The sequence below is a fragment of the Brassica rapa genome, chromosome A06 (assembly GCF_000309985.2).
Source record: "Brassica rapa cultivar Chiifu-401-42 chromosome A06, CAAS_Brap_v3.01, whole genome shotgun sequence".
NCBI lineage: Eukaryota > Viridiplantae > Streptophyta > Magnoliopsida > Brassicales > Brassicaceae > Brassica > Brassica rapa.
Genome location: NC_024800.2, coordinates 3335840 through 3353627, shown reverse-complemented (window position 1 = coordinate 3353627; position 17788 = coordinate 3335840). Strand labels below are relative to the sequence as shown.

Sequence of the window (17788 nt, the reverse complement as noted above, 5' to 3'; positions counted from 1 at the left end):
GTGAAATCTATCTAAGTGTTATCACATTTTTATTGTTTGATTTAGACATAATTTCGTTTTTTTTTTCTTCTGAATATGTATATATGTTTTCATTGATTTTTTTATAGATATCTTTATATAATATAGAGAGAAGTAGAAATGACTGTAACGATGTACTCAAAGAATAAAATATTTTATAGATGAAATCATGTTATCCAATCAAAGATGTGTTTTTTTAATAATCCAGTTTTTTTATAAATGTTTTAATAACATTTTTGTATATTAAGTAGATGACTCTATTTTGGTTTGGGTGAACTGAACCAAACCAAACAGGTGTGACATGTCTGAATCCAATCTAAACCGGCTGAACAAATAGAAACAAGACGGTTTGGGTAATAAAAGACATAGAAAAAGCCCAAACGAAGTTCGTAAAAGACATGGAAAAGCCCAAACATAGCTCAAAAGCCTACAGTGGATTTAGGGTTTAAGGAGAAGTTCTTCTAGGTTTGAGTAGAGAGGAGGAGGCGTCCGTTCGAAGCTTAAGGTTTTTGTGGCAGAGATGGCGAAATACAACGAGATAGCGAAGAAGAAGAGAGAGGCGAAAGCTGATAGAAAGCGAGCCATCCACGGAGATCCACTCACCAATAAACTGAAGAGCAGAGCTCCGGTTGTCTCCGTCTCCGGGAAACGTCAGAAGAAACTCCTCCGCAAATGGCGCCGAGTATGAATATCCTTTCTTTTAATCGTATTGGATTCATTATATTGCCATTAGTTTTCCTGTAATAATTAAAAAGAGTTGTTGTTAATGTGATAACAGGAGCAGAAAGAGATGGTGGACAAGGGTCTTGTAACTATGGAGGATGTAGAGATGGCTTCTGCTGATGGTACCATTTTTACTCTGAGCTTTTGTTTTGTTAATTAATCCCTTGACTTCACTAAGTTTGTTATTAACAATCTAGTTAGTAATAAATCTTTTATATTTAGTTGGAATAACTTAGCACCTAGAATTATTGTAGAACGGTTGTTGTTACTTTCCTGTTGATCATCTTCCTATTATATGATGTGTGTTTTGCTCAAGTTAAAGTTTTTTTTTTTCTTCTATGGTTCCAGCTGATTCGGAAGAATCCAAGAAATCCCCTAGAAAGTTTAGTGTGAAGAAGACCTTGAAGCTCAATAAACTAAAGAATAAAGGTAATCCTTGTTTAATCACAATGCCTATTAGTTACTTTATGCAATTTTAGCCAATTGTGGAAGTAACAAGATGTTGTCTACTTGTAAGCAGGCAAGAAGAATAAAAGTCAGAAAGCCGTTAGCCAAGTATCTGCCGATCAGATGCTGGAATGAGTGTGTATGTTGTATAATAAACCTTGAATCAACATAGACACGAACAGTGAGGAGTTTTGATAGGATTTGTTTTGACAAGTTTTCATGAATCTTTTGTATTTCTAATATGTTGTCTTTTAGAAAGATCTCATTTTGTATTCTGGCATGGATTATGATCTGGTTCTTCTGTCAATGAAGTGGTATGTTAGTATGTTACATTTTCAATATCACTATTTGTCTCCGAACCTTTTCTACCGTTCTTCCAATACCATTTAGGCATTGACTATTTAGCTAACTACCAGAAACCAATACCTAGTTTTGTGATGGAGAACTCTAATTCTCACAAACCAAAACTCTTTGATCCACCAGTAAATCACCAAAGTCTCGTTTTTGTTTGTAATTCAGAGGAAAGAATGCTCAACCAACGAACACAATTTAATCCATAATATGAGAGGAAACATGCCTAACGCCAACATTTGAAAACTTGTAAACAGAAGCTTTAGAAAAGACCTTCAATCCATAGAGAATGCCATCATAAATGACATTGTATCATAATTTTCACATGGATATTTTTACTTACATAGAAACACCTTAAAGGCTCAAAAGCAATAAAAAAAACAAGCCAAGAAACAAAAGTTATACTAAAGCTGATTGAAGTAGAAAGCTTTCTTCCCACTGTGCCCAAACGCACAACCTTCCACTATCCATAAGAACTCAGCAAAACCCGAACCGGTTTTGCTCAGGTGGATCCCCCCCCACCCCCCCCCTAAAAAAAAACTAAACCCCATTAAACCGGCTGCTCCAAGAACAGACAACTGCAATACATATTCAGTTGCTAGTAACTACTATCACCCAAACTGTACAGAAAAATGTTTATTCGCTCTCAGCACCATATCATCACCTCCCTGCAGAGACCAACGTCTTCTCCTCACTGCCACTCATCGACGGATGAGGAACAGGGAGTGCCGGGTTTGCAGTGGGAATAGCTGCTTCTTTCTCAACAGGTACAACCTTCGGCGTGTAACTAAAGTTAAGTTCTTTATTAGCTGCAAGCGCCACAAGCTCTTTCTCTTCAAGCCCCTTGGTTGGTCCAAGGCTGCACCTATCCGGACTATGCTTCGCCAACGCGTCTCTAAATTTCTTTATCTGAATATAACAAAAACCGATGATTATTATGACTAATTCTCTCTTTGCTTTAACGCGGAGATGATGATGATGAGAAACATTTACCGTAGCATTGGTACAGCTAAAGCTACAGACACGACCCTGAGCGCCTCGATAAAATCGAAAAAAGGGAAGGACATGGACACCGAGACTGTAACACATGGACTTGTGCTCCTCGTAATTCACCTGAAGAAACTGCACATCAGGGCTCTGCTCCGCCAGCTGGCACATCTTAGGATGCAGAGCCTTGCATCCCCCGCAGCCAGGGGAGAAGAAGTCAACCACGACGAGCTTATCGCCAGCGTCGGCGAGAGAGTCGACGAGGTCTTGCGCCGAAGAGATCTCTCTCATGTTCTCTTGAGAGCCTTTCTCCCACCACTTGTGAGCTGTCCCAATCCTCAGCGTCGACTGTATTAAAAAAAAAAAACATTACACGTGTTAAAAAGATCCTTTCCGACAGAACCAACAACAACTCAAACATGTCTGAATCTTAGCCCTTAGGATCTTGTTAATTAGATCTCGAGTTATAAAAATATTACACGTGTTTAAAAAGATCCTTTCCGACAGAACCAACCAACAACTCAAACATGTCGGAATGAATCTTAGGATCTACCTGAGCGGTGACGGATGATGATCGGAAGCTCCTGTTGAAGGTCTCTAGGATCTGTTTTCCAGAGAAGTCGCTTCTAAGAGGCTTCTGCTTGAGAGAAGAAGAGAAACTCTTTTTGAAACCGAAACTCACCGGTGAGACAGACAAGTCATCTACGTGGTGGTGGTGGTGATTCACGCAAGCTCCTCCTCCGAAGAACAAACTCGTTTTGCTGATTACCTCCGCCATTAGAAGGAAAAGTATACAAAATTTTAGAACCAGAAGATGAAGAAGAAGAGTCAAGTCTCGCGGAGACAACGTGTCCTCTCGGCAATCTTTAAGTTTCGCTTTTTTTTTTTTCCTCTTTCACACGAGAAAATTTATAAAGAGAAACGGAGAGGGAAAGTGTAAAAGAGATTTTCTGGACGAGAAGAAAGTGTTTTGGTTATTTGATCTAGGCCGTTGATTTTGGATATGGGAAATTATGATCTGACGGTTGTGAGTTGGAACCAGTCAGATTAATGGATAAGGTTCCACACGAATTTTAGCGGATATTAAGTAAAATTTTATCTAAACTTGGAATCGGATTATGTTTTCTTACCGTGTTTTGTGTAAATTTGTTTACCATAATGACTTTACCAAAAGTATTTTTAGTAACTGACTTTACTAAATCAATACTTAAACACACACTTTATATTAACAGTTTCTTTTTCTTATAGACATCGATTTTCATGTTTAAAGTCATATGTGAAAATTGAATTTCAAATTACTCATCAATGATTTGCTGAAAACGAATGGTATTAAAAAATAAAAAGGTTATCCGCCTCGTAAATATTTGTGTTGTATACGTAACGAGACTTTTAAAATAAAGTAGTGATGGACATTTGGATTTGGAATTTAAGGAAGCCAATTCGCCAGCACATCACACACATGGGTCTCACTCCCTCCACCACTTCTAGTTCTTCCCTTCCTTCAATCACCTTCTTTCTTTATCCCCTAATATAAATTCTACTTATACAAAAGGCTCCTATTTAACTCTTGTATTGAAAATAGACCTGTATTATATCTTTCACACTTATAACCCCACTCATGACAAGAAGCACAGTACGATCCAAGAGAGATATTTGAGAAATGAGAAGTTGATATGGACTAAAACATGAACCTGTGGTTAGTGTTGATAGGGATGCACACAAATGATACAAATAAATATGACCATTTCTATGAGAGTAAGTTTTATAAATAGAATGTTTTGCAGGGATAGATAGTGTTATGAAGTATGATAGTTTACTTAGTGAATTAATCTACTCCCTCCATTCCGAAACATAAAATGTTTAGAAAAAAATGTATTTTTCAATTTGTTATATTCTCATATTTTTAGATAATTTTAAATTTATCAAAAACTGCATAACCAATTAAATTTAATTGTTTTATTATGTAACTGGTCAAGTAGTTTTTAATTTAAAATTCTGATGATATTTTTTAAATAAAAAATATTTTTTTTTAATAAATGTGTTTTACTTAAAACATCTTATATTTAAGTACATATAAAATATTTTTTAATAAATAGTTTAATTTTTTTATAGTTTAGAATATGATTTTAGGGGAATATAAACAGATTTATAGAACGGATGGATGATTTACAAACATGAATTTCCAACTTTTTAAGTATTCTAATTTTTTTTTAAATATTCTAATTTGAATGACTCGGATGCATAAAACTTTACCACATGAACAGCACCATACAAGAGCCACCACATTTTTGAATAAATGGTGACAAAATAGAAGAGCCAACAATGGAAGTCGACCAAAAACACTTTTATAATTTTAAATATAATACTAGATTTTGACCCGCGCTTTTAAAGCGCGGGATTATTTTTTGGTTGGAAATAATAATGTAATAATTTATAAACTGGATATCCATTCTTGTTAAACTTGTGTACATTATTTATTTTAATTTTTTGTGTGTTAAATTTTTGGATTTTGAAGAAAACTATATTTTGTGATTAGACATTAATTTCTTATTCAATATTTTAAAATATATGAAAATAATCATGAGAAGTGTAATTTTTAGCTTTGTTAAGTGTTAATTTTTGACCCCAAACTCGCGGTCGAACCGATAAACTCGGTAATCTACGGTGAAATCGATAAACCCGATTATTCGTATATAATCCGGTTCAGATTTAATGAACAAACCCGTTAATTAAAAACTCGATAAAACTTGGTAAAAACCGAAAACTCGTCATTAACCTGTGATTCAACACGTGTTGACCCGGTAAAACCCCCAAAAAAATCTAAAAATATTTCTAAAAAGCTAAAAAGACTTCTCATATATTTTGAATATTATAGAAAATTAAATAAATTATTTGTAAAACGTTAGAAATGGATTTGATATTAATCTTCATTATTATCCACCGATTTGTTATTATAGAATTTTCGATAAATAAGAATGAGTAATATTTCCTTTATGTGATCCGATCATCCGAGTGTATATAGAAAATAGAAGTTTTTGAACAAACTAATATTTATTGTATAAAATGAATATAGGAAAATGAAGATATTATATATATATATATATATATATATATTTTTTTTTTGTAAAGTAACAACTTTAAGAATTTGCTTGATCGAGGGTCAAATGGATCATATATTAGTTGGCAACCCTGATTATGATATATATTAGTTGCTATATACAATATAACCTCTATAAGTTAATATTCGATAAATTAATAATCTCTATAAATTAATAAATTTTGCTGGTCCCAACTTGGGTCGGTTCAAAATTTGATACAAATCGATAAAATAATAATATAATAATTTTTAAGTAAATCCTATGTAAATATAAAGTCCCTTTAAAAATATAAATTAATAATTTATGTGTATACATATTTTATATAAGTAAGAACTTATTATTATATTATTTATTTTATATTCACAATGGAATTATCTTTATATTTTCTTAACACTTAATATTTTTGGTGAAATTTAGTAATATTATATCTAAAACCACATTTAAGTTATATACAATATGTGTTCAAAAAAAAGTTATACAATATATATTATATACACAATATAATATAATAAATTAATATAAATGTCAAATTTTTTAAAAATAACAATTAATGTCTTTACACTAAAATCAAATATTATTCTTATCTTATAAATATACCTTAAAATAAAAAATCTAAATAAAGAAGCTTCCGTAAATTAATATTTCTATAAATTAATAAAATTTTAAATTCTCAACATTATTAATGAATAGAGGTTCTATTGTATTCGGTTAGATTTACAAACCGAATTTTTGTTTTCACAGCATATATAGGAAATAGAAGATTTGGAACAAACTAAACATAAACTAAACATAACTGAATAAAAAAAATATATGAAACAAAGGATATTATAGATATTTTTGTTCAAAAAATAAATTCTTGGAATAGTTTTATAGATAGTTTTGTTCAAAAAGAAAAGGTTTTATAGATAGCTAAGTTTTGGAATATTTGTTAACATGGTTAATATTTTTTTAGTCTAAAAAGGGATTGGGTAGCTATCTTTTTATTATAGATCGATATGTTGTTTAAATTAATTATTATATTTAATAAATAAAACCAAATCGTGGAATAATTTTATAGATAAGTTATTTTGTAATATTTGTTAACATGGTTTATATTTGGAGTCTAAGTAGGGACTGGGTAGTTACAGATTCATATTTTGTTTTGATTACAAAAAAAAAAGATCCATATATTGTTCAAATTATTTATTGATATTTTATTATGTCTATAAAAAGGAATAAAGTTTTGCAATATCCTATCATAATGTAAAAATAACAATACGATGTAAGATAACTATTTAGTAAAATATATGGTAGGTGATCGGAATATTTTTCTGGGTTTAGTGTCTCATTATGCTTTCCCGTGCTTGGTAGATAATGGTAAAAGTACATATTTGTTCGATCCAGAACATCTTATGGGAAGAAATAATTTTTAGTTCATGAACGTTAGTTTTCAATTTATGTCTACTAAATTATTCGTATATTCTATGATTGGATCAAGTTGTTGAATATTGAATGTCGAAAATCACCATCAGCCCCCACAGTTAAACCAAAGAACTGATTATCAAAGTATCTCGAACCCTGTGAATAGAAACCTCAAGCAAAACTCCGTAAAAGTACCTTTGAGTAATGGAGGAGGAAGTTTATCGCGGAACTATGCGAACCTTCTTGAAACCTCCTTTGATTTACCAGAACACGACCTCAAGCAAAACGTCATCTTCATCTTCGTTAAACACTCAAAAATACTCGGTCAAAAAAAAATATGCCTCATCACCTTTATAGTATACTAGATTTTGATCCGCGCTTTTAAAGCGCGGGATCGATTCTTTTTTAAATTTCATTTAAATTAATAAATATTTGTCTAATCTATATATAATAGATTTTTTTTATTTGTTTATATTTAATTTTTATATTATTATATTCTTTATTTTTTAATTATTATTAAAATAAAAATGTTTGTTTGTGTAATAATTAATTAGTTAAAAGATTTTAAAATGGTAAACTCCTACTCAATAAATTTAATCATATTGTGATGATATATTTGGTAAGGTTATTTATTTATAATTTTAACTTATTAAATAAATATTATATGAAAAATGTAATAGACATTACATTTTTCATTCTACATATTTTTAATTAATGCATAAATTTTAAATTATAATAACATAAATATTTAATAATAGGAAATCGGTGATGCCTATTTATAATATTGATCGGATTCAAAGCGAAGTGTTAGGTTTTAGGAGAAACTTGGGGAGAAAGTTGGGGGATCTTTTCTTTAAAATATAATCTCTCTATATTTTAAGATTAGTTTTGGAAAATTCAGTTACCATGTCAAATAGTTAAAATATTTTTCTGCGTGTTCCTCAAGTTGGGAGATTTTCTTTTTATTTGATTTGATTCCGTAAATCTTTGAGTAAATGAGATTTAAAACGACTTAATGGACTTAAAAACGAAAATGTAAGTAGCAAATTTGTTGGGCTTTTCATTTTCGAAAAACATTTAAAACAACTGAAAAAACAATTGAAAAAAAAATGGAATGTTTTGTAATTAATAGGAAAATTTAGGGACATATTCATAAGAAGTATTCTGCTTTAATAGTATAGATTAGAAATCATCCTTGAAAATTGAAATCTAAATCTGCCGTGATCTCTTGTAACAGATTGCTAAACTCATGGATAGCTTTTAGTTATGCCAAATTAACGTGTTCCTTTATTAATATTGGTATAAATAAAAAGAATTAGGAAAATACTAAATTTAATTAAAAGCATATGTTTAGATAAAGTGAATGGCAGTATATTGTAATTATTTTCAAAACAGGAGGGCACTTCAAAAAAGGGTCTTCTGTTTTAATAGTATTGATTGCAGTTGTAGCCCCTGTATTTTCTCATCAGTCACAACTCACAACGGAATAAGAAAACCTCAATCTCAAGTCGGCCAACAAAAGCACTTTAATATACAACTAATTACAGTTTTGCCCCTCTATTCTTTTCCCGTTACGAAATCTTCACTCAATTAAAAAAACAATATTATATCAGAAGCCGATTGACAAATGTACGATCCAACGGATACATCTCCAAATATAGCCGTTGGGGAGTAACAATGACAGTAACGGCTACATATCCTCACTGATTAAAAACGTTACTTCTCAGATCATTTCTTCACACTACCAACACTCATCTCTCTCTACTCTCAAACTCTCCCAAGGCGCAAAGATGAACGACCTAATGACCAAATCATTCACAAGCTACGTCGACCTAAAAAAATCAGCGATGAAGGATCTAGAATCCGGACCACCAGACTCCGATCTCGAGATGGCGAACAACATCACAGACTCATCAAACCTCTCCTCGTTCCTAGAAGAAGCCGAGAAAGTCAAATCAGAGATCTCTCTAATCACCGAAACGCTCTCTCGCATCTCGCAGTACAACGACGAGAGCAAATCCGCGCACAAGTCCGACTCCGTGAAGTCTCTCCGCAACAAGATCTCCAACGAGATCGTCTCCGGTCTACGAAAAGCCAAATCGATCAAGGCCACGCTCGAGGAGATGGACAGAGCGAACCGGGAGATCAAACGGTTATCGGGAACTCCGGTTTACAGGAGCAGAGTGGCGGTTACGAACGGTTTGAGGAAGAAGCTGAAAGAAGTGATGATGGAGTTTCAGGGGCTGAGGCAGAGGATGATGAGCGAGTACAAGGAGACCGTTGAGAGACGGTACTTTACGGTTACTGGCGAGAGACCTGACGAAGAGATGATCGAGAAGATTGTTAGCGACGGAGGGGAAGAGTTTCTCGCACGTGCGGTTCAGGAGCACGGGAGAGGGAAGGTGTTGGAGACTGTGGTTGAGATTCAAGACAGGTACCGGTTTGATTTGGTTTAATTAACACTGAATCTCGGTTTGATTTGGTTTATTGATACTGAATCTTGGTTTGATTTGGTTATTGACACTGAATCTCGGTTTGGTTTGGTTTATTAACACTCAATCTCGGTTTGATGTGGTTATTGACACTGAATCTCGGTTGAGATTCAAGACAGGTACCGGTTTGATTTGGTTTATTGACACTGAATCTTGGTTTGATTTGGTTTATTGACACTGAATCTCGATTTGATTTGGTTTATTGACACTGAATCTCGGTTTGAGTTGGTTACTAACACTGAATCTCGGTTTGATTTGGTTTATTGAAACTGAATCTTGGTTTAATTTGGTTATTGACACTGAATCTCGGTTTGATTTGGTTTATTGACACTGAATCTCGGTTTGATTTGGTTTATTGACACTGAATCTCGGTTTAATTTGGTTATTAACACTGAATCTCGGTTTGATTTGGTTATTGACTTCTAATTTTTTTTTGTGAAGGTATGATGCGGCGAAGGAGATAGAGAAGAGTTTGTTAGAGCTACACCAAGTGTTTCTAGATATGGCTGTGATGGTCGAGGCGCAAGGCGAGCAGATGGATGAGATCGAGCATCACGTGATGAACGCGAGCCATTATGTTAAAGATGGTGCTAAGGAGTTGAATACGGCAAAGAAGCATCAGAGAAGCAGTAGGAAATGGATGTGTATTGGTATCATTGTGTTGCTTTTGATCATCCTTGTTGTTATCATCCCTATTATTACCAGTTTCACCTCTTCTTAGAGTGCTAAAAGGATGTCTTAATCCTTGTGTCTTTATGTGTAATCCAATTTTATGAAATGATTGAATGTTTTTTACAACAGTGTATGTATAATAATAATAATATAGTTTCTCTACCTGAACTTTCTGATTGGTAGAGCTTTTCCGAATAATTTCTCAACCTCATTAGCTTCCATTTTAAGCTCATCCAACAACTCCATCTCCTCTTTACTCAACCCTCTCAAGAAATTCTCCTCGTCTTGCTTTAGTTCTTCAAACCCTTCAGCTAATCTCTGGAACAAAGTCATCTCAGTCTTGCCGACTTTCTCCACTTCTTTCTCTACTTCCTCTTCTATCTCCTCAACCTCTTTGACTATAATCTTCTCCCCTTCCTCCACCGTCTTCTCAAGTCTCTCCACCAGCGGAGGCTCAGGACCGCAAGTGTTATCCGTTTTTATGAACGTGCTGAACTCTCTGCCTATGCTTTTAGCTGCCTTTTCAAGCTCCGGTACAATGGTGTTGGGTAAAGAAGCGCTTCTTGTGTACACAACCGCACCGCCATATCCATCCCAAGCATCGTTACGCCCACGGTAGTACACAAAGATATAGTCCTCAGGTTTGTTCTCTATCTTTGATGACAGTATATACCTGCAAAAAAAAAACTTCTTAGCCTCCTGCAAGAAGAGAAACAAAGACTAAATAATCTTACCAGTCGTCTTGATAGTGAAGGTACTCGTTGTCATGATTGTAGAAAACAGCAGGCTGGTTAGGATCTTGCACGAACTTCTGTACGGTTGATCTAGTGAAGAAGCCACTGTCTGGGGTTTTTATTCTCCACGAGATGTTTCCAACAAGCTTGCCGTCTTCCGTGTGGAACTCATGGAGCTGACAGTCAAAGGCGTCAAAGGTTGGATTCAAGCCACTTGTAATGTACCACTTGCCGTCAAAGTCCTTGACGTTGAAGTTCTTGACGAGAACAGAAGGGTCAGGGGCTGGAAACTCTCCGAGGTCAGATTTTCTAGGAACGCATTTTTTTCTTGACACGGCGCATTCGTTGAACTCGTCGACTACACTGTTCTCGAACAGATCTCCGCATTTTATCTGAAAAATAAAGCACAAACCATTGGTCACTTGTTTCATAAGCAGCTAAAATGATATGTTAATGATAGATGAGAAACCTGGCACTCGGTTTCATCTGGACGGTTGTTACAGGTCTGGAGGCAAGCGACATTGGCTGCACAGGAAGGGTTGGCAATGCACTTTGCGAGTTCTATCCTAACAAGATTATATGGTCGGACAATGTGAGATACATAAACTTCTCACAGAAAAAAAAAACAGAATGTGGTGATCAACTTAAATCAGCTCCATCTAGATTAATGTTACAAAAAATCGTTAGATGGTATGGTAACTAGGTGTATAGTAGATAATTAATGGCTAGCCGGATTATTCGAAGCCTAGAAAAAACTTGGTGGTTAACAAATTATTGATATACTTTTTATATATTTTACATTTATAGTTGATATTTTAATTTTTAGATTTAATTACAAAGTTATTTCGATGAATTATAAAAATTAGATATACAAAAAAAGTCAGACAAATTTATGAATTTAAATTCACATAATCGCTTGATTTAAGAGATTTAGACCAATTTAGATTGATTTAAACCGATTTAGAATGGTTTATATCGATCTGAGTAGAATACATCGGACCTTAACGCCGTCTAAACCAATTTTTAGAACATTGATCTATCTAACACTAGCTTCATCTAGATGTACACCCTCAACAATCTAAAACGGTAGAGTCTGAATGGAGCCATACAATTCAAAGCAAATGCAAGTTCAATACATATATTATCATCTAGAAGCACACTCTCAACAATATACTGATGCAGAGATTTTACCTGCACCCCTTAAGTAAGCATGCACAAGTCTTTAGCGCATCAACAGCATCTGCAGATGGAACTATGAGAAACGCGCAAGCTACAACACCCACGAGCTTTAGCATCAGTGGAGTACTCAGCTCTTTGAGTGCATTCTTTGAGGTCAATGCCACAATATCAAATACTCCCTATGACATAATTAGAGCATTAGGAATAACGAAAAGCATGAGCTGAAAAAAAACATTGAAATAAACAATCTTTTTGTTTTACCTTAGAGATTCCTGACCTGAATCCAGATAAGGGTCGTGAGGATTTCGCAGTTACTCTTAGATAAGCGTTTTGGGAAGAAGGTAAGATCTTGACCAAGAAAGTGCCTTTGATTCTCTTTCTTAGAAGTTTATTACCATCATCGCCTGAGAAGAATCTCGTACGGTCGTGACAAGGTGAAGTGAAACAATGTGTAGATACTGACATACTTGAGACTGAAAGCTCCGCGGGAAGCAGAGGAGGAAGATAGAGAGAGAAGAGGAAGAGAGAGATATAAGGATGTGAGGAAATGCCTTTTGGATAAGACATGGAGAGTCTTCCTTTGTGGACAATTAATTATCTGATAGTTTAAGATATTTTTTTCCAAAAAAAAATATCTTAGTTGTTATAATAATGTATCCTTTATATATTAAATGTATGAAAATATGAATGCAAAAGAATTATTAGATAATTTTAAGAAAGTTTATACAGCTTTTAAACTTTATAGTAAAACATAAAAACCTATTAAGTTTTTGACGCTAATGCCTCTTCTTAATTTTCCAAAACGTTTTTAATTAGTTTTATTTATATACATGAACAAGTTTTTTCAGGGTCAATGTTGCTACCATGTAATTTTCTTGTTTATTTATTTCCACTTTTGAAGTGCAAATAAGTTGTTTATTTTTTTATTTGTCTTTAGAAAGTGTGACATTTATATAGTATATAGTACATATGATTTCACCTGCTTTTGAAATAAAGAGTGCATCTGGTCTCCACAAAAATACTATTTTCTTTTTTTTTGGCAATTAGATAACACTCCATTTCAAATTAGATAATGATTTCAATTTCACTGTAACATTTATCACTTTAATTATTTATAATCATTTGTATTTTGTATACTTAATTGTTGAATTATGTTTAGATAGATAATTGATAATGTGATATTAAAAATAACTAGTGATGCTTTTGTTTAAAAACTAAATATAATTTGTATGTTTAATTTAAAAATGTCAAGTAATATAAACGAGTGTGTAAATGCTAAAAAAATTGTTATTGCTTGTGAAATGAATTTAACTCGGTTTCTATGCACAACACATGCTCTCAGCAAATGATAAAAATGATTTATGATTCTTTTGTTTGTGCAACTAAGTACTGCTGCAAATGGTTGTTTCTCTTCTTGTTCTTGAGCTTCCTGAAAGCAGAAGATTCTATCTGCCTCACCCTCTCCCGGCTCACACCCATCGTCTCACCGATCTCTTGCAACGTCTTCATCCTCCCATCCTCCATCCCAAATCTCCAACGTATCACCTGCTTCTCCCTCGTACCCAACGAGTCCAGAACTTTGTCCAAGTCCTCCCTCATGAACTGCTTCATCAGTATATCCTCTGAAGTTTCAGCTTCAGGATCTGATATCACTTCCTGCATTCACAACACTCATAATGTCATATTTACTCAAAACAAGAAGAAGACTATGATGTGTTTACCGAAGGTTTGAGGTTCAGATTGATTCCAATCTTCTGGTCTAGCGACCTTGGAGGCTTCGGAGAGAGCAGAACCGCCATGAGCCTCTTCATCGACAGCCCTGTCGCCTCTGCAACTTCTTCATTCTTTGGCTGCTTACCTGTTTCACTGTACAGTTGCTTTCTTGCCTCTTTCACCCTGTACGTTGCTTCCACCATGTGAAACTGCCAAATCATCCCATTAAAATTTGTATCATCAGAACATTTATTAAAATAACTGCGGCGACTTACAGGCAATCTTATCATCCTGGACTGATCAGAGAGAGACTTCCTCACAGCTTGCTTGATCCACCAATGTGCATAAGTTGAAAATTTAAATCCCTTTGTAGCATCAAACTTCTCTGCTCCCCTCACAAGCCCTCTGCATCCTTCCTGTGACCATAATGTTCACTTTCATCAGTACTGTTAACAGATGTAATTATATTACACAACAGATAAAGGAGTGAGAAACTCGAACCTGGACAAGATCTTGGAAGTCCATCCCAGCTCCTTGGTAATTCTTTGCAATCGAAATGACGAGACGAATGTTGCTTTTAATCATTCTGTCCTTGCATTGTGTGCCGTGAGTTATACGTTTCCTTAAAGTTTTTTTATCGATTCCAGCAGCAGAAGCCCACTGTGCAAGGGTTGGCTGATGGCCACAACGCTCAGTAAGCTCTGCTTGGAGTCTTTCCAACTTCAGAAGGTCCTGAATGAAAGACCCAAAGTTTGTGATCAAGAAACCACAATACAGAAGACAACGTATAGCTACTTGGCTTTCTTTTTTTACTGTGTGAAGTGTGGTGGTTGATGATAGAGGGTTTCTCGCTAGAGTAGAGTTGTTTCGGTAGTTGGGCCTTAGGCCATTTTCAGTTACTCCGCAAAGCCCGGTTTGTTTGGGTTTGCTTTCAGGTGTAAGGTTGTTTAATAAATAAGAGTTAATTTTTTTTTAAAAAAAAAAAAAAAAACAATACAGAAGACAAGAAGAGTTGCACACAAAAAGAAAACAAATGTTCAAAATAGAAATGGACCACTAGTTTTAGGCCTGCAGGTTCGGTTAGTGTTCGGTTTTTGATTAATTTGGTTCAACGTAAATCTTACTGAATTAACCAAAATAAAGTTCATTTCGGTTTGGTATTCAGTTAGTTTGGTTTTTGTAAATCCCACCAATTTTATCTTTATTTTGGTTAAATTTTGATATAATTTTGTTAAAATTTTGTATAAAATCAGTTAAATTCAGTTAGTTCGGTTTTTGGTATGGTTTGGGTATATTCTTTTTTTTAAGATGAAAAAGGGCTGTTCAATATGGTAAAACCGAACCGTACCGAACCGAACCGAAATAGATAATATGGTTTGGTTTTGGTATATACCATATAAACCGAATGGATATAATTTTATAAAAACCGTAGAATTTGGATATGGTTTGGTATATAACCGATTAAACCGAATAAACCGAACAAAACCGATTAAAAGTAGAAACACGTAAATATGTATCTATTTTATAACAATACATGAAAATCTATTTGTTACATAAGTTAAATTTGTGTTAATAACTATTACTATAATTTTATAGTAATAAATAACCTTAATTTGTAAAATACTTGAACTATAATTAAATAACAATACATCGTAATTCAGACATCTTATTGTCTATGTCTTTTTTTGATCTTTTTGCTTTATTTTAGTCTTCACTAAATTAATATGAAGATTATAAATTTGATGGACAATAATTAATGAAAAAAATTTACAATTTTTTTCTTATCTGTAAACAAACAGAGTTTCGTGTTCAATTGAAAAAGCATGATTTTAATGAACAATAAATAGGGAAGAGTGAAAAAACTTTTCTTTCATATTTCTGTTTTATTTCATATTTTTATTTTCAAAATTTCAAGCTTTGATTTTAGTTATAGATTTTATTATTTTATTTGACGGTAGAAGCATTTTTACTTTTTTGTTCATTTATTTGAACATGTAAATGACTATGTTGACAATATGACTCTAAAATTCATATAATATGATCTCAAACTAAATAATTATGTTTTTTGGTACAAAACCGAATAAACCGAAAACCGACGGTATATAAACCGAACCGAAGTAAATATGGATTTAGAATGGTAGTTATATTTTACTAACCGAAATACCGAAAACCGAAAAAAACCGAACCGAAACCGAACCGATATCCGGATTGAATACACTGAAGTAACCGTTGCTAAACTGAACCGAAAACCAACTTTAAAAAAATCTATCGAGCCGAACTTTAAACCTAATTAACCAAAATTTCGGTTTGGTTCAACATCCCAGGCTTAACTAATTTCATCACTCTCAAACATTTTTAAAAGGCTTTCCAAACATCCCTTTCACCTAGAATCTAGAAACCTAAGAAGGATGAGTTTATATTTATTTATCTGACTATTAGGAGCCATGTATAGAGAGGGAAGTGGTTAGTTTAGAATTTAGAATATCAGTGACAAACCTGTATTCCTTCAGACAGCTGTTGTTCTTCTCTGGCAGTGAGAAGCTTGGAACTGCTAGTTGTCATTCTTAGATAACGCAAAGGATCATTATTGTCAATCTCCTGAGAAGCAACACGTTTCTTTCTAGAGCTCGAAACAGTCTTCACAGCCGACTGCATACCTGACGCAGTTTTCTCTAGCCCTTTAGCCCTCCTAGCTTTCCTTTCTGTTTGACGCGTAGATCTCACAGCTGAACTCACTGCAACAATCTCCTCCTCCTCCTCCTCCAGAGGCTCAGCTTCTTGTTTCTCTGCAGACTCTTTGTTACATTCAGGAGGTGCAGGTGCAGTGACTCTATCGCTCACAACTCCAGTGTCTGAAACCGCTAGATGTCCCAATATACCAGCACGTTCCTTCTCAGTAAACTGGTCCCACTTTGAGCGTTTGTCGGGTGCTGATGATGTAACTGATGGTTTCGCGTTGTGAGTGTTACTAAATAACGTGGCATCTTTGGCAACTTTGAGAGCGGCTCTGGCAAGGGCGAGTGCTTCAGCTGCTGCTGCCGCAACTACTGCTTCATCGCTTGTGAGAAGTGTTTCAGAGGCTAAAGCTTCTAAGTACTTTGCCTATAAATTACAATAATATTACTAGACGTGAGTGAGAGAGATGTTAATATAAGAATGTTTAGCTACCTCAGTGGAAGGACCAACGGCTCCTGTATAAGTCCATGGCCTGTCTGAATCGGTATCGAAGGAGGGTAGTCTAAGCTTGGACACATCCAGCGTAGAAGTTAGTAAGGGCGGTGAAGTGGATACTGCACATTGCGGTTGGAAGTAGACTGAACTCTTATTGTGTTTTGCTGCATGTTCCAACATCAAAATGAACATTTGAGAAATTAGATATCTCACATTGATATAACAAATATCCTGAAAACATGTTCGTTTTTGTAATCTATGGTTGTGAACCACATAAGTTTAGATTCTATCACTTAGAATTTGCTACTATTAAAACATAAGGGAGGCTTAGTACAATCTGAACTAAAGAGACTAAACTATGTAGTCTTGAAGTCAAGGCTACCTGAGAATATAACACTTGAAGAGAATACTTACAGAGAGAGTAAGAGGTTCTGAAGTGAATAGAGAAAGAATCAGGTTGGCACTTGAAGTTAGGAAGAAGACAAGAAGACATGCTCTCGGCTAAATTCGAAAGCTAAGTCTTCTGACCATTGATAGGATAAAGTGAAAGCCGTTGTAGAGAGAGAGAGAATGGTGTGAGAAAACTGGTGATAGGCGGATGAAGACGATAAACGGATAAAGCTTGCCAATGGTTTGTTTCACACTGTTCATTTAACAGTTAGATGGGCCTTATTTGGCCCATATGAACATCAATGTGGGCCCAATCACATCTTATTATGATTTCTTGTACAATTATAAACCGAAATTTAAGGGGTGGTGCTGAATTAACGAGTTTAAAATAGGACTCAAAAAGAAGAAATAA

General features: G+C 34.4%; 5 protein-coding genes across 5 annotated transcripts; 2 read left to right on the top strand and 3 right to left on the bottom strand.

The window, feature by feature from the left end:
* The first annotated feature begins 439 nt into the window (after window positions 1-439).
* On the top strand, window positions 440-1535 carry LOC103871602. The gene is made up of 4 exons (XM_009149865.3): window positions 440-700; window positions 797-863; window positions 1090-1170; window positions 1262-1535. The coding sequence occupies exons 1-4, from the start codon at window positions 539-541 to the stop codon at window positions 1321-1323; spliced, it is 372 nt and encodes a 123-aa protein (XP_009148113.1). The 5' UTR covers window positions 440-538; the 3' UTR covers window positions 1324-1535.
* A 537-nt stretch (window positions 1536-2072) lies between these two features.
* Window positions 2073-3460, bottom strand: LOC103871601 (thioredoxin-like 1-1, chloroplastic). The gene is made up of 3 exons (XM_009149864.3): window positions 3080-3460; window positions 2533-2874; window positions 2073-2448 (listed from the first exon to the last, which is right to left on the bottom strand). The coding sequence occupies exons 1-3, from the start codon at window positions 3302-3304 to the stop codon at window positions 2200-2202; spliced, it is 816 nt and encodes a 271-aa protein (XP_009148112.1). The 5' UTR covers window positions 3305-3460; the 3' UTR covers window positions 2073-2199.
* Window positions 3461-8815: 5355 nt separating this feature from the next.
* On the top strand, window positions 8816-10317 carry LOC103871600 (syntaxin-related protein KNOLLE). The gene is made up of 2 exons (XM_009149863.3): window positions 8816-9459; window positions 9959-10317. The coding sequence occupies exons 1-2, from the start codon at window positions 8816-8818 to the stop codon at window positions 10236-10238; spliced, it is 924 nt and encodes a 307-aa protein (XP_009148111.1). The 3' UTR covers window positions 10239-10317.
* Window positions 10270-12674, bottom strand: LOC103871599 (violaxanthin de-epoxidase, chloroplastic). The gene is made up of 5 exons (XM_009149862.3): window positions 12364-12674; window positions 12115-12281; window positions 11393-11489; window positions 10924-11315; window positions 10270-10862 (listed from the first exon to the last, which is right to left on the bottom strand). Exons 1-5 carry the CDS (start codon window positions 12667-12669, stop codon window positions 10349-10351), a joined length of 1476 nt encoding a protein of 491 aa, XP_009148110.2. The 5' UTR covers window positions 12670-12674; the 3' UTR covers window positions 10270-10348.
* Window positions 12675-13317: 643 nt separating this feature from the next.
* Window positions 13318-17648, bottom strand: LOC103871598 (RNA polymerase sigma factor sigB). Its single transcript, XM_009149861.3, has 7 exons — window positions 17401-17648; window positions 16984-17150; window positions 16312-16917; window positions 14317-14547; window positions 14091-14231; window positions 13824-14024; window positions 13318-13758 (listed from the first exon to the last, which is right to left on the bottom strand). Exons 1-7 carry the CDS (start codon window positions 17477-17479, stop codon window positions 13462-13464), a joined length of 1722 nt encoding a protein of 573 aa, XP_009148109.1. The 5' UTR covers window positions 17480-17648; the 3' UTR covers window positions 13318-13461.
* Window positions 17649-17788: the final 140 nt, after the last annotated feature.